At 37.5% G+C, this 16116-nt stretch overlaps 1 protein-coding gene across 1 annotated transcript in view; it reads left to right on the top strand.

Annotated features, from left to right (window-relative positions):
* Nucleotides 1-15819, top strand: part of Psmd12 (proteasome 26S subunit, non-ATPase 12) — a 34737-nt gene extending 18918 nt beyond the window's left edge. Inside the window, exons 8-11 of the mRNA XM_076870588.2 lie at nucleotides 6632-6744; nucleotides 11922-12096; nucleotides 13875-13952; nucleotides 15232-15819. Of these exons, the coding sequence (XP_076726703.1) occupies nucleotides 6632-6744; nucleotides 11922-12096; nucleotides 13875-13952; nucleotides 15232-15441 (576 nt within the window). The 3' untranslated portion in view covers nucleotides 15442-15819. The remainder of the gene's footprint in view (nucleotides 1-6631; nucleotides 6745-11921; nucleotides 12097-13874; nucleotides 13953-15231) is intronic.
* Nucleotides 15820-16116: the final 297 nt, after the last annotated feature.

The raw sequence follows: 16116 nt of genomic DNA, 5'->3' as shown, positions 1-16116 counted from the left end.
TAATGTTTTTTATGTACAGCTAGTCACCTGCTAACAAAGATCACAAATAAGATTCAGTATTACATTGGAAAGTTCATTTACAAAGGCTGTTTTAAGTAGCTTATGTGTATATTCTGTGTTTATGCTGCCAGCTTATTGTAAGAACTTTTCCTGTATACCTTTGTCAAAAATGAATGTTTTGGGGGTTGTGGCTTACTGGTAGAGTGCTTGCCTAGCACATGAGGCACTGGATTGGATCTCCAGCACATTAAAAAAAAAAAAAAAAGTTTTAAAAAATGTTAGTCGAGGTAGTAATTTAAATTAGAAAGTAGCAAATATTTATCTTAATGGATTTATAAAAACTAAATATTCCAGAAAGAAATTAAAAATTCAGCCTGGTAAGGTTCCCCCCCCGCCTAATGCTTTTTTTGTACCAGGGATTGAATTCCCCAGTGCTTAACCACTGAGCCACATCCTTATCCCTTTTTAATTTTATTTTTTATTTCGAGATCACATATTGCTAAGTTGCCTAAGGCGCTGCTAAATTACTGAAGCTAGCCTTGAATTTGAGGAATTTGAGATCCTCCTGACTCAGCCTGCTGAGTCACTGGGATTATAGGCATGTGCCACTGGGCCTCGCTCCCCCTAGTACTTTTGGAGTTCAAAATTTAAAATTAATATGTAAAATCATTTTTTTAATTAATTTTTATTGTTGGTTGTTCAAAACATTACATAGTTCTTGATATATTATATTTCACACTTGATTCAAGTGGGATATGAACTCCCATTTTTACCCCGTATACAGATTACAGAATCACATCAGTTACACATCCATTGATTTACATATTGCCATACTAGTGTCTGTTGTATTCTGCTGCCTTTCCTATCCTCTACTATCCCCCCTCCCCCCCTTCTCTCTCTACCCCCTCTACTGTAATTCATTTCTCCCCCTTATATTTTTTTTCCCTTTCCCCTCACTTCCTCTTGTATGTAATTTTGTATACCCCTGAGGGTCTCCTTCCATTTCCATGCACTTTCCCTTCTCTCTCCCTTTCCCTCCCACCTCTCGTCCGTGTTTAATGTTAATCTTCTTCTCATGCTCTTCGTCCCTACTCTGTTCTTAGTTACTCTCCTTATATCAAAGAAGACATTTGGCATTTGTTTTTAAGGGATTGGCTAGCTTCACTTAGCATAATCTGCTCTAATGCCATCCATTTCCCCTGCAAATTCTATGATTTTGTCATTTTTTAATGCAGAGTAATACTCCATTGTGTATAAATGCCATATTTTTTTTATCCATTCGTCTATTGAAAGGCATCTAGGTTGGTTCCACAGTCTTGCTATTGTGAATTGTGCTGCTATGAACATGGATGTAGCAGTGTCCCTGTAGTATGCTCTTTTTTTAGGTCTTTAGGGAATAGACCGAGAAGGGGAATAGCTGGGTCAAATGGTGGTTCCATTCCCAGCTTTCCAAGAAATCTCCATACTGCTTTCCAAATTGGCTGCACCAATTTGCAGTCCCACCAGCAATGTACAAGTGAACCCCTTTCCCCACATCCACGCCAGCACTTGTTGTTGTTTGACTTCCTAATGGCTGCCAATCTTACTGGAGTGAGATGGTATCTTAGGGTGGTTTTGATTTGCATTTCTCTGACTGCTAGAGATGATGAGCATTTTTTCATGTACTTGTTGATTGATTGTATGTCCTCCTCTGAGAAATGTCTGTTCAGGTCCTTGGCCCATTTGTTGATTGGGTTATTTGTTGTCTTATTGTCTAATTTTTTGAGTTCTTTGTATATTCTGGATATTAGGGCTCTGTCTGAAGTGTGAGGAGTAAAGATTTGTTCCCAGGATGTAGGCTCCCTATTTACCTCTCTTATTGTTTCTTTTGCTGAGAAAAAACTTTTTAGTTTGAGTAAGTCCCATTTGTTGATTCTAGTTATTAACTCTTGTGCTATGGGTGTCCTATTGAGGAATTTGGAGCCCGACCCCACAATATGTAGATCAGAGCCAACTTTTTCTTCTATCAGACACAGAGTCTCTGATTTGATATCAAGTTCCTTGATCCACTTTGAGTTAACTTTTGTGCATGGCGAGAGAAAGGGATTCAGTTTCATTTTGTTGCATATGGATTTCCAGTTTTCCCAGCACCATTTGTTGAAGATGCTATCCTTCCTCCATTGCATGCTTTTAGCCCCTTTATCAAATATAAGATAGTTGTAGTTTTGTGGATTGGTTTCTGTGTCCTCTATTCTGTACCATTGGTCCACCTGCCTGTTTTGGTATCAGTACCATGCTGTTTTTGTTACTATTGCTCTGTAGTATAGTTTGAAGTCTGGTATCGCTATACTGCCTGATTCACACTTCCTGCTTAGCATTGTTTTTGCTATTCTGAGTCTTTTATTTTTCCATATGAATTTCATGATTGCTTTCTCTATTTCTACAAGAAATGCCGTTGGGATTTTGATTGGCATTGCATTAAACCTATAGAGAACTTTTGGTAATATCGCCATTTTGATCATGTTAGTTCTACCTATCCATGAACAGGGTATATTTTTCCATCTTCTAAGATCTTCTTCTATTTCTCTCTTTAGGGTTCTGTAGTTTTCATTGTATAAGTCTTTCACCTCTTTTGTTAGGTTGATTCCCAAGTATTTTATTTTTTTTGAGGATATTGTGAATGGAGTGGTTGTCCTCATTTCCATTTCAGAGGATTTGTCGCTGATATACAGGAATGCCTTTGATTTATGCGTGTTGATTTTATATTCTGCCACTTTGCTGAATTCATTTATTAGCTCTAATAGTTTCTTTGTAGACCCTTTTGGGTCTGCTAGGTATAGAATCATGTCATCTGCAAATAGTGATAATTTGAGTTCTTTTTTTCCTATTTTTATGCCTTTAATTTCTTTTGTCTGTCTAATTGCTCTGGCCAGCGATTCGGGAACTATGTTGAACAGAAGTGGTGAGAGATGGCATCCCTGTCTTGTTCCAGATTTTAGAGGGAATGCCTTCAGTTTTTCTCCATTCAGAATGATGCTAGCCTGAGGCTTAGCATAGTTTGCTTTTACAATATTGAGGTATGTTCCTGTTATCCCTAGTTTATCTAGAGTTTTGAACATAAAGGGATGCTGTACTTTGTCGAATGCTTTTTCTGCATCTATCGAGAAGATGATATGGTTCTTATTTTTAAGCCTATTGATGTGGTGAATAACATTTATTGATTTCCGTATATTGAACCAGCCTTGCATCCCAGGGATAAATCCTACCTGATCATGGTGCACAATTCTTTTGATATGTTTTTGTATCCGATTCGCCAGAATTTTATTGAGGATTTTTGCATCTAGGTTCATTAGAGATATTGGTCTGTAGTTTTCTTTCTTTGAAGTGTCTTTGTCTGGTTTAGGAATCAGGGTGATGTTGGCCTGGTAGAATGAATTTGGAAGTTCTCCGTCTTTTTCTATTTCCTAAAATAGCTTGAAAAGTATTGGTATTGGTTCCTCTTTAAAGGTTTTGTAAAACTCTGCTGTATACCCTTCCAGTCCTGGGCTTTTCTTAGTTGGTAGTCTTTTGATGGTTTCTTCTGTTTCCTCAATTGATATTGGTCTGTTTAGGTTGTCAATATCCTCCTGACTCAATCTGGGCAGATCATATGACTAAGAAATTTATCGATGCCCTCACTATCTTCTATTTTATTGGAGTATAAGGATTCAAAATAATTTCTGATAATCTTCTGTATTTCTGAAGTGTCTGTTGTGATATTGCCTTTTTCATCCCATATGCTAGTAATTTGAGTTCTCTCTCTTCTCTTCGTTAGCATGGCTAAGGGTCTGTCGATTTTATTTATTTTTTCAAAGAACCAACTTTTAGTTTTGTCAATTTTTTCAATTGTTTCTTTTGTTTCGATTTCATTCATTTCAGCTCTGATTTTAATTATTTTTTGCCTTCTACTTCTTTTGCTGTTGTTTTGCTCTTCTTTTTCTAGGATTTTGAGATGAAGTATTAGATCATTTATTTGTTGGTTTTTTCTTTTTTTAAGGAATGAACTCCAAGCAATGAATTTTCCTCTTAGAACTGCTTTCAATGTGTCCCATAGATTCCGATATGTTGTGTCTGTGTTTTCATTTATCTCTAAGAATTTTTTAATTTCCTCCTTGATGTCTTCTATAACCCATTGATCATTCAGTAACCTATTGTTCATTCTCCAAGTGATGCATGATTTTTCCTTACTTCTTTTATCGTTGATTTTCAGTTTCATTCCATTATGATCAGATAAGATGCATGGTATTATCTCTACTCCTTTATATTGTCTAAGAGTTGCCCTGTGACATAATATATGATCTATTTTTGAGAAGGATCCATGTGCTGCTGAGAAAAAAGTGTAACTGCTTGATGTTGGGTGGAATATTCTATATATGTCAATTAGGTCTAGGTTGTTAATTATGTTATTGAGTTCTATAGTTTCCTTATTCAACTTTTGTTTGGAAGATCTGTCCAGTGGTAAGAGAGGTGTGTTGAAGTCTCCCATGATTATTGTATGGTGGTCTATTAGACTCTTGAACTTGAGAAGAGTTTGTTTGATGAACATAGCTGTACCATTGTTTGGGGCATATATATTTATGATTATTATGTCTTCTTGGTGTATGGTTCCCTTGAGCAGTATGTAGTGTCCCTCTTTATCCCTTTTGATTAACTTTGGCTTGAAATCTATTTTATTTGATATGAGTATGGGTACTCCTGCTTGTTTCCGAAGTCCATATGAGTGATATGATTTTTCCCAACCTTTCACCTTCAGTCTATGTATGTCTTTTCCTATCAAATGCGTCTCCTGAAGGCAGCATATTGTTGGGTCTTGTTTTGTGATCAATTCTACTAGCCTGTGTCTCTTAATTGGTGAGTTGAAGCCATTAACATTTAGGGTTATTATTGAGATATGGGTTGTTCTTCCAGCCATATTTGTTTATTTATGTTACTAAACATGGTTTGTTTTCCTCTTTGATTATTCCCCCCCCTTTACTGCACTACCTCCCGCTGTTGGTTTTCATTGATATTTTCCATTTCTTCTTCCTGTAATATTTTGCCGAGGATGTTTTGAAGAGATGGTTTTCTAACTGCAAATTCTTTTAACGTTTGTTTATCGTGGAAGGTTTTAATTTCATCTTCCATCCTGAAGCTTAATTTCGCTGGATACACAATTCTTGGTTGGAACCCATTTTCTTTCAGTGTTTGAAATATGTTATTTCAGGATCTTCTAGCTTTCAGAGTCTGTGTTGAAAGATCAGCTGTTATCCTGATTGGTTTACCCCTAAATGTAATCTGCTTCCTTTCTCTTGTAGCTTTTAAAATTCTCTCCTTATTCTGTATGTTGGGCATCTTCATTATAATGTGTCTAGGTGTGGATCTCTTATGATTTTGCACATTCGGCGTCCTGTAGGCTTCTAGGATTTGGGATTCTGTCTCATTCTTCAAGTCTGGGAAGTTTTCTAGTATTATTTCATTGAATAGATTGCTCATTTTGGTTTGGACCTCTATACCTTCCTGTATCCCAATGACTCTTAAGTTTGGTCTCTTTATGTTATCCCATATTTCTTGAATGTTCTGCTCATGGTTTCTTAACAGTCTTGCTGAGCTGTCTATGTTCTTTTCAAGTTGAAATACTTTGTCTTCATTGTCTGATGTTCCATCTTCTAAGTGTTCTACTCTGCTGGTAGTATTCTCAAGTGAGTTTTTAAGTTGGTTTATTGCTTCCTGCATTTCTAGGATTTCTGTTTATTTGTTTTTGATAACCTCTATCTCCCTGTATAGTTGGATCTTTTGCTTCTTGGATTTGCTTATGTAATTCATTGTCGAAGTGGTTGAAGTGGTCTTTCATTGTCTGATTTTGCTGTCTAATGTCTTCCTTGAGACTCCAGATCATCTGAAGCATGTATATCCTGAATTCTTTATCTGACATTCCATCTGCTGCAGATATTACCTCTTCTAAAGTTGAGTTGACCTGCATTGTTTGTGGTCCTTTCTTTCCTTGTCTTTTCATACTGTTCGCATTTCTTTCTGCTTGGTGAAACTGTTGTGTTATTGATTTTTCCCCCTATATATTTATATTGCTCTTGTATAGTTGCAAAGTCTCCCTTGCAGGCGCTGGCGGTGGCTCTGCCCCTCCTCCAATTGGGGCAATGTGCCTACCACGCCGGCAGGCCGCTGGGCCTTTTCTTTCAGTGGTCGCAGGTCCGCCTACCTTGCAGGCGTGGGAGGCGGCTCTGACCCTCTGCAGGCCGCTGGGCCTCTTCTGCCAGTGGGTTGCAGGTTCGCCTACCTTGCAGGCGCGGGCAGCGGCTCTGCCCCTCCGCGGGCCGCTAGGCCTGTTCTGTCGGTTGGTTGCAGGTCTGTCTACCTAGCAGGCGCTGGTGGCGGCTCTGCCCCTCCTCCAACCGGGGAGATTCGGGCCACTGGGTCTGTTCTGCTGGTGGGTCGCAGGTCCGCCTACCTTGCAGGCGTGTGGGGCGGCTCTGCCCCTCCGCGGGTTGCTGGGCCCGTTCTGCTGGTGGGTCGCAGGTCCCAATATGTATAATCATTCCATAATTTTTCAGTTTTTGCCAAAGTTTCCATTACGTTTTTAGTCTTGAATATAATCTGTTATGTTGTTTAACGTTTTTAGGCTCTGAAAAGTGTTGTTCTCTATGTTATCCTGGCTCCCTTTGACAATGAACAGTCAGATTTGGTTCACCGAATAAGTGGTGACAAGAAGTTAGAAGAAATTCCCAAGTACAAGTAAGTGCTTTTGTAATTAGCATAGTATGTCTCATTAGAAAAACCATTTTGAAAGAAAATTGTCTCACCTGAGTGTACAGTCCTTAATCGATTGCTCATAGATTGTACTAGAGCATTATGTTAAATAAAATAAGCCAAACTCACAAAGGTTGTATGTTCTCTTATCTGTGAAAACTAGAAATAATTAAGTGGTAAGGTGTTTTTAGTATTGCATTAGAAATTAACGTAATGAGATTATAATAGTTTATTCTGAACTACTTATTTAGAAGTTTTGTATCAAGCCAACTTGAGCAGCTAATTAGCTCTTTTATAAATTTATTGTTAATAGTCCAGGACTTGTGTTTTTTGGAAGTACACACTCTGATAATCTGTCATGTAAAACAGATATGCTCACAATAAGCATGATGGGTTTTTACGTTTTAAGAGGTTGTTTTTTTTTTTCTTTTTAATCTGCTTCATTAGTGTGTTTACAGTTATTTCAGAGATTGACAGGAGAGAGCAGAATGTTATGTAGGGCAGTGCTTTTTTTTGGAATTATGGGCAAAGTGATAGTAAAATCAGTTGAATAGCAATCAATTTGTCTTCTTTATTTTAATATTTAATTTTTAGTTGTAGTTGGACACAATACCTTTATTTTATTTACTTTTATGTGGTGCTGAGAATCGAGCCTAGGGCCTCACATGTGCTAGGTGAGTGCTCTACCGCTGAGCCACGACCCAAGCCCTCAATTTGTTTTCTTTTACTAAATAGAAAGGTATGAAAACTGTTGACTTTTTGAAGTTTGCTATTATGCACGCTAAAAATTCTTTATCTGAAATGCTTGAGATCGGAACTATTTCCAAATTCAGCCTGCACACACCTGTAATCCCAGAGACTCAGGAGGCTAAGGCAGGATTGTGAGTTCAAGGCTAGATTCTGCAACTTACCGAGAACTATTTCAAAATAAAAAATAAAAAGGCCTGGGGTTGGCTGGGGATGTGGCTCAAGCAGTAGCGGGCTCTCCTGGCATGCGTGCGGCACTGGGTTCAATCCTCAGCACCACATGCAAATAAAGATGTTGTGTCTGCCGAAAACTAAAAAATAAGTTAAAAAAAAAAAAGGCCTGGGGGTATATCTCAGCAATAAAGTGTCCTGGGTTTAATCTCCAGTACCAAAAAACACACTTTTGATAATCTGTCATGTAAAACAGATATGCTTTCTGATTTCAAGAGTTTTTTGTTGAAATATCTGCATATACACAGTGTGATATCTTGGGGATGGGACCCAAGTTTAAACACAAAATTTGCTTGTTTCATATATACCTCATAAACATAGCCTGAACGTAATTTCAACAGTGTTTTTCCCTTTGTTTTCTATTTTTTATATTATTTTCTATAAATATACATAATGGACTCATTGTTACATATTCATACATGCATTTGTTATCACAATATAATTTGGTCCTTGTCATTCCCTAGTATTTCCTCTTTCCCTCCCCTTCTCCCTTTCCCTGCTCTCTTTACTCTGCTGTTTTCCCTTCCATTTTCATGAGTCCATATCACTGCCTTTTTTCTCTTTTTCTTCTCTAGCTTCCACATATGAGAGAGAACAGAACGCTTGACTTTTTGAGTTTGGCTTATTTTGCTTAACATAAAGCTCTTAAGTGTGCCATCCACGGGCTGGGGATGTGGCTCAAGCAGTAGCGCGCTCGCCTGGCTTGCGTGCGGCCCGGGTTCGATCCTCAGCACCACATACAGATAAAGATGTTGTGTGTGCCGATAACTAAAAAATAAATATTAAAATTCTCTCTTTCTCTCTCTCTCTCTCTCTAAAAAAATAATAATAATAATAATAAAAAAGTGTGCCATCCACTTGCCTCCAAATGGCATAATTTTATTCTTTATGACTGAATGAAATTCCATTGCATATATACACATTTTCTTTATCCATTTCTCTGTTGATGGACACCTAAAGTCCAAGGCTGGTTCCATAGTTTGGCTATTATGAATTGTGCTGCTATAAATATGGTGTGCATGAATCATTGTAGTATAATGACTTTAATTCTTTGGGATAGACATTGAGGAGTGGTGTGTCTGGGTCATGTGATAGTTCCATTCCTAGTCTTGTCTTTGTTTCTTTCTTTCATTTATTTTTTAATTTTTTTGTAGTTGTAGATGGACAGAATGCCTTTATTTGTTTATTTTTATGTTGGGCTGAGGATGGAACCCAGTGCCTCACACATCCTAGGCAAGCACCCTGCCACTGATCTACAGCCCCATCCCTACTGTTTTTATTTTTATTTTGAGACAGGGTCTCACTAAGCTACTAAGGCTGGCCTTGAACTTGGAATCATCTTATCTTAGCCTTGCAAGCAAGCTAGGATTATAGGTGTGCATGTATCATGCCTGGCTTCCTTTCCTATGCTATTGAGGAGACTTCACACTGATTTCCATAGTGATAATAATTTCCATAGTGTAATAATTTACAATTCCACCAACAGTGTAAGTGTTCCTTTTTTTCCCATATCCTATCCATCATTTATTATTGTTCATATTCTTTTTCTTTTCTTTTTTTAAATTTTTTTTAGTCGTAGATGGACACAATATCTTTATTTTATTTATTTATTTTTATGTGGTGCTGAGAATCAAACCCAGTGCCTCATGTGTGCAGGGCAAGTGCTCTACCACCGAGCCACAGCCCCAGCCCTCTTTTTTTTTTTTTTTTTTTTTTTTTTTTAATTTGCTTTTGGAACTAGGGATTATCACTGAGCTACATGCCCAGGCCTTTTTTAATTTTTAAGGCAAGATCTCACTAAGTTGCAAGACTGCCCTTGAGCTTGTCATCCTCCTGCACAACCTCCTAAGTGACTGGGATTTACAGGCGTGCACCACCACACTGAGTTTATTGTTTGTATGCTTGATGGTGCCTTTGTAACTGGAGTGAGATGGAATCTCAGTGCAGTTTTGATTTACATTTCCCTGACTGATAAAGATGTTTAGGATATTTTTATGTGTTTTTTATCCATTTGTATTTCTTCCTTAGAGAAGTGTCTTCAGTTCATTTGCCCATTTACTGATTAGGTTATTTGGGTTTTTTGTTGGAAGTTTGAGTTCTGGTTATTAATCCTCTTTTGGAAGAATAGTTAGCAAAGATTTTCTCCCATTCTGTAGGTTCTCTTTTTATATTCTTGTTTCCTTTGCTGTGCAGCTTTTTAATTTGATGCTGTACCATTTATTAATTGTTGGTATTATTTTTTTAACTTTAGGAGTTCTATTAAAGAATCCTTGTCTCCACCTGTGTGTTGGAATATTGACTTTCCATTTTCTTGTAGGAGCTGGAAAGTTCCTGGATTAATTCCTAGGTCTTTGAGTTAATTCTTTGCTCAGGATGAGAGAGAGGGATATAGTCTCATCCTTTTCCATATGGATAGCCAGTTTTCCTAGCACCATTTGTTAAACGGGCTATCTTTTTTGCCAACATATTTTTGGCACCTTTGTCAGGGATTACTGTATCTGTGTGGGTTTGTCTCTGTGTTGTCATCTTTTCTGTTTCACACTCTATGTCTATTTTTATGCCAGTAGTTTTTATTACTATAGCTCTGTAGTATAATTTGAAGTCAGGTAATGTGATGCCTCCAATATCATTTTTGTTTTGTTTTCTTTTGCTTAGAATTGCTTTGGCTATTCTGGGTCTTCTATTTTTTTCTTTTTTTTTTTTTTTTTAAATATCTTTTTTATTAAAGAGAGAGAAAGAGAGAGAATTTTTTTTAATATTTATTTTCCATGAATATTAGGACTGTTTTTTTTCCCCAAACTGTGTTAAAAATGTCATTGGGGATTGCATTGAATCTGTATTTTTGGTAATATGGCCATTTTAATAATCTTGATTCTGCCTATCCATAAACATGGGATTTCTTTCCATCTTCTATTGTGTTCTTTAATTTCTTCAGTGTTCTATAGTTTTTATTAAACATGTCTTTCACCTCCTTGATTAAATTTATTCCTAGGTTGTCTCAACAGCTTCATTTCTGGTATATAGGAAAGCTATTGATTTTTGTATCTGCTATTTTGTTAAATTTGTTATTTAGCTCTAGTAGCCTTCTGGTGGAGGTTTTTAGATCTTCTGAGTGTAGGATCATATATATCATCTACAAGCAGTAATAATTTGACTTCTTCCTTTCCTGTTTTTATTCTTTTTATTTTCTTCTCTTGCCTAATTGCTCTGGCTAGATTTTTTTTTTTTTTTTTTTTTTTTTTTGAGACTGGGTCTCAGTAAGTTGCTGAGGGCCGGTCTTAAACTTAGGATCCTCCTGCTTCAACTTCCTGAGTTACTGGGATTACAGGTGTGCACTTCTGTGCTGGCTCTGGCTAGAATTTTTAGTGTTATATTGAATAGGAGTGATAAGAGTGAATGTCCTGTCTTATTCTGATTTTAGAGGAAGTACTTTTGGCTTTTCCCCATTCATTGTGATGTGGCTTTCAATTAATTACATTTATTGATTTGAGTATGTTACACTCATACTTTTAAAATATTTTTTTTTAGTTGTAGATGAACACAATATTTTTACTTATTTATTTTTATGTGGTGCTGAGGATCGAACCCAGTGCCTCACACCCACAAGGCAAGTGCTCTGCCACCAAGCCAAAATCCCAGCCCCTAAACTCATATTTTTTGGTGGGATGCTGGAGATTGAAATCAGGGGCACTTTATCACTGAGCTAAATCCCTAGCTCTTTTTATTTTTTCTTTTGGGACTGGGTCTAGCCAAGTTGCTAAGGCTGGCTTTGAACTTGTGACTTTCCTGACCTAGCCTCCTGAGTCATTGGCATTACAGGTGTATGCCACCATGCCTGGCTGATAACAATATTTTTAATAGTTTTGTACATGAAACAAAGTTTATGTATATTGAACCATCAGAAAGCAAAAGTAACACTGTCACACCATTATTCCTGTGACTTTTTGTACTACCAAAAATCAATCGTTTTCTTATACTTATTCACACATAAGTTCGGCATTTTAAAATTATCACAACCTGCCTTCAAATATATGAAATCAAGTTTAGAATTTCTAATTGTGGCATCATGTCAGGTCTCAGAAGATCTCAGACTTTGGAGCATTTTGGATTCTGGATTTTTGGATTGGGGATGGTAAACCTTCATTTTGATGGATTTAGAATATTAAATTTTCTATAATTCACAGGGATCTTTTAAAGCTTTTTACTACAATGGAGTTGATGCGTTGGTCTACACTTGTTGAAGACTATGGGATGGAATTAAGGAAAGGTTCCCTTGAGAGTCCTGCAACTGATGTTTTTGCTTCTACAGAAGAAGGTGAAAAAAGGTGGAAAGACTTGAAGAACAGAGTTGTTGAACATGTAAGAATCTGCATGATAGAGATGCCAGTTTTTATTTTAACCTTCAACTAGTGAATTTACTTTTCTGCATCATCTTGGGATTGAACCCAGAGGTGTTTTATCACTGAGCCATGTCCTACCCTTTTTATTTTTTATTGGTTGGCATTGAACTTGTGATCCTTCTGCCTTGGCCTCCAAGTCACTTGGCAAACACCGTACCACTTAAATTTTCTTTCTTTCTTCCTTCTTTTTTGGTACAGTCTTGCTGTGTTGTCAAGACTGGCCTCACAAACACTCAATCCTCCTGCTTTGGCTTCTCAAGTAGCTGGGATTTCAGGTGCATGCCACCATGGGGTTTTTTTTCCTTCAAAGTACTGGGGATTGAACTCAGGAGCACTTTCCCACTAGCTACATCCTCTACCCCTGCACTTTTTTAAGAAAATAATTTTTAAAAATTTTGAGACAGGGTCTTAAGTTATTTGGGGCCTCACTAAATTGCTAAGGAAGGCCTTGAACTTGTGATCCTCCTGCCTCCTCCTCCCTAAGTCTCCTGGAATTATAGGCATGTGCGATTGCACCTGGCTAAACTTTTTTTCTTTTGAAGTCAGAGGTGTTCAACCACCGGGTCACATCTCCAGCCCTGTTTTGTATTTAATTTAGAGACAGGATCTCACTGAGTTGCTTAGCACCTCGCTTTTGCTGAAGCTGGCTTTGAACTTGTGATCCTCTTGCCTCAGCCTCCCGAGCCTCTGGGATTATAGGCATGCGCCACCATGCTCAGCTAAAATATTAGTTTTTAAATTTGGTAATCAACTGATTCTTCAGGATTTTTTTTAATTCTAATTAGTAGGATGTTATGTTTTTAATTCTTCACCTTAGGATTTGTTTCCCCTTTATGCCCTAGGTAGTAGTAATGTATAAAGTTTATTGTTTAGATGTGTGCTCTGTATTTCCCATAGTGTGTCAGAGCTTAACTCCTCTAATCTTTTTTTTTTCCCTCTTATTTTTGGCTTTTCAGAAAAGGTAATTGTATTTTAGAATGTTTTGAGGAAGACAAAATTTTATAGTGTATAAACCAGAACGAGTTGAGTATGGTAGAACACACCTATAATCCCAATTATTCAGGATACTGGAGCAGGAGGATCACAGGTTCGAGCCCAGCCTGGGCAGCATAGCAAGACCCTGTTTCAAAAAACAAACACCAGAAGGCATTTCCTAAGAATGGGGGAAAGAGATGTTTTTACTCTAATACTTACTTGCTTATCTTCAAAATGGGTAATATGTCTTAAAATTGAACTTTGATCTTCACAGAATTGTGTCAATATTGATTCATTCACATAAGAAATATTCTTTTGAGCCGTCTATGTTCCAGATACAATACAAAGTGTTGGGGCACATAGGAGAATAAGATACCATCCCCAGCCAGGTGTCGTGGCGCATGCCTGTAATCCCAGCGACTGGGGAGGCTAAGGCAGGAGGATCACAAGTTCAAAGCCAGGCTCAGCTCTGAGCAACTCAGTGCAACTTTGTCTCTAAATAAAATACAAAATAGGGCAGGGGATGTGGCTCAGTGGTTGAGTACCCCTGATTTCAATCCATGATACCACCACCTCCCACATATCCCTCCCTCCCAGCCCCCCCCCCCCCCCCGCAACTAAAAAAAAAAGAATACCATCCCCTACATCAGGAAGCTTAAAAGCTTTGAGTCTGAAATTTTAAGTAATTTGGATATGAAAATGAATGGACTTTCAGTCTTACTAACAGCTGTTATGTGTTCCCCGCCCTCTGTCCTGTACCAGAATATTAGAATAATGGCCAAATATTATACTCGGATAACAATGAAAAGGATGGCACAACTTCTCGATCTGTCTGTTGATGTAAGTAGTAAACATCATTGTGTGGGTTATCCATCATTGTCTGGTTAATTTATCAGTCAACTTGTAAACATTAAATAAGAAAAAAAAAAGAATTTTGTTTTTTTTTTTTTTTTAATTGTAAGTTTTAGTGATAGAAAGTTTCTCAAGCTTGAGTACCAAAAAATAGCCTAAGTAATAATTTTTTACTGATATTATTTATGCTAATTAAAATAGCATCAAAAGTAAAAAATAAAAGGTTGGGGATGTGGCTCACATCACTTAATAGACGGGGGTTATGGTTCAGTGGTCTGGGCTCAATCCCCAAAATACTCCTTATCACTTCCCTCCCCCCAAAAAAATCCTTCACTTAAATATTAATTTTACATTGACTAATTTGAAGTCTGACATGTATATATAATAAATATGTTTAGGTTTCCACAAAAATGAACTGCATCAATAGAATATGTGAGGAGGGGCTGTGGCTGCAGCTCATGGTAGAGCACTCTCCTAGTATGCACACGTCCCTGGGTTCGATCCTAAGCACCTAAAAAACAAAAAAACTGAGGAAGACTTGACTACAGTTCATCTGAAAAGGGCTTTTAGAGGAGCACTGCCTTCAGGTTTGCGTTTCACGGTGACAGAATGTACACTAGCACACAAAGATCCGGCAGTGTGTGACGCTCTGGAAAGCCCATTCTGTAGGAAAATTGGGGAACAGTTCTCACTGATGAGGATACTAGAGTCTTAGAAGTAAAATGTCTTACCCATGGCTATGTGCCAGATGGTAGAGCATGAATTCTACACTGGCAACAAGCTATACCAGAGTGCCTTTCAAGGGGAAACATAGAGAAGGAAATTAACTGACACACGTTTTGCCAAGGCTCTGGTCCCCTGCACCAGTGGTTGAGTCTGGAGAAATGCACATGCGACTCAGCCCTGACCCCCTAGAGACTGAGGTTCCCTTCATACCTTTGACTGTCATACATTAGGGGCTGGGGATGTGGCTCAAGCGGTAGCGCGCTCGCCTGGCATGCGTGCGGCCCAGGTTCGGTCCTCAGCACCACATACAAACAAAGATGTTGTGTCCGCCGAAAACTAAAAAATAAAAATATTTAAAAAAAAAAAAAAGAAGAACATTAGTTAGGATAAGTACATTATCGTTTTATAGTCAGCAATTGCTATTAGTAATGGATTTTAGCCTTGTATGTTCTTGGATGAAGAATTTAAAAAATGCTTTCCTTAAGTTTTCTTTATCATGTGTAATTATTCTGTCTTAATTCAACTTGTCTTTTTCTTGCAGGAGTCAGAGGCTTTTCTCTCGAATCTAGTAGTTAACAAGACCATCTTTGCTAAAGTAGATAGGTTGGCAGGAATCATCAACTTCCAGAGACCCAAGGATCCCAATAATTTATTAAATGACTGGTCTCAGAAACTGAACTCATTGATGTCTCTGGTTAACAAAACTACACACCTTATAGCCAAAGAGGAGATGATACATAATCTACAATAAGGGTCCCAATGCTTTTAGAAAAGAGATGAAATAGGAAGTCATTAAAAAAAAAAAAAAAAGACTGTTATCATGGTGTATATGTTGGTTTCTTTCTTTTTTATTTTTTTTTCTATTCTCTGCTTCTTTATCTAAAATCTTAAAATAGTGGATGTGTTTGAGGCTCCTTTTGACCTTTCATTTCCCTAGTTTTATTAATTCTGCATTTGCAGTTGGTGCAAAAATACACATTTTTGTTGTCTGAATACACAAAAAATTGTGCCATAACTTACCCAAGTATGTTTTTCTATCACTGGAAAACTTTTTAGCTATTTGTTTTCATTCAACTAACAACTATATAATAATAAAAGCAGTATATGTGTGTTTACTTTCTATGGTTACCTCTGCTTCTAAATGATTTGTGGGTAGTGATTTGATAAGTGTTTTGTTGTTGTTCTGGTTGTTTTGGTGCTGGGCACTGAACCCAGGGACTTGGGCATGCTAGCCAAGTGCTCTGACAATGAGCTGCATCCTCAGCCCATTAACAAGCAGTTTTTGTTTTGGGTCCTTTATTTTTTTTTTAATTTTTTATTTTTTGCACTACAGAATATTGAACTCGGGACCTTGCACATGCTAGGCAAGTGTTCTGCCACTAAGCTATAAGCTATGTCCCCAGCCACCAGCCATTTTTTAAAAATT

Source organism: Callospermophilus lateralis, chromosome 11 (genome assembly GCF_048772815.1).
Source record: "Callospermophilus lateralis isolate mCalLat2 chromosome 11, mCalLat2.hap1, whole genome shotgun sequence".
Lineage (NCBI taxonomy): Eukaryota > Metazoa > Chordata > Mammalia > Rodentia > Sciuridae > Callospermophilus > Callospermophilus lateralis.
Note: the sequence above shows the minus strand (reverse complement) of the source record. Positions and strands in the feature narration are given on the sequence as shown.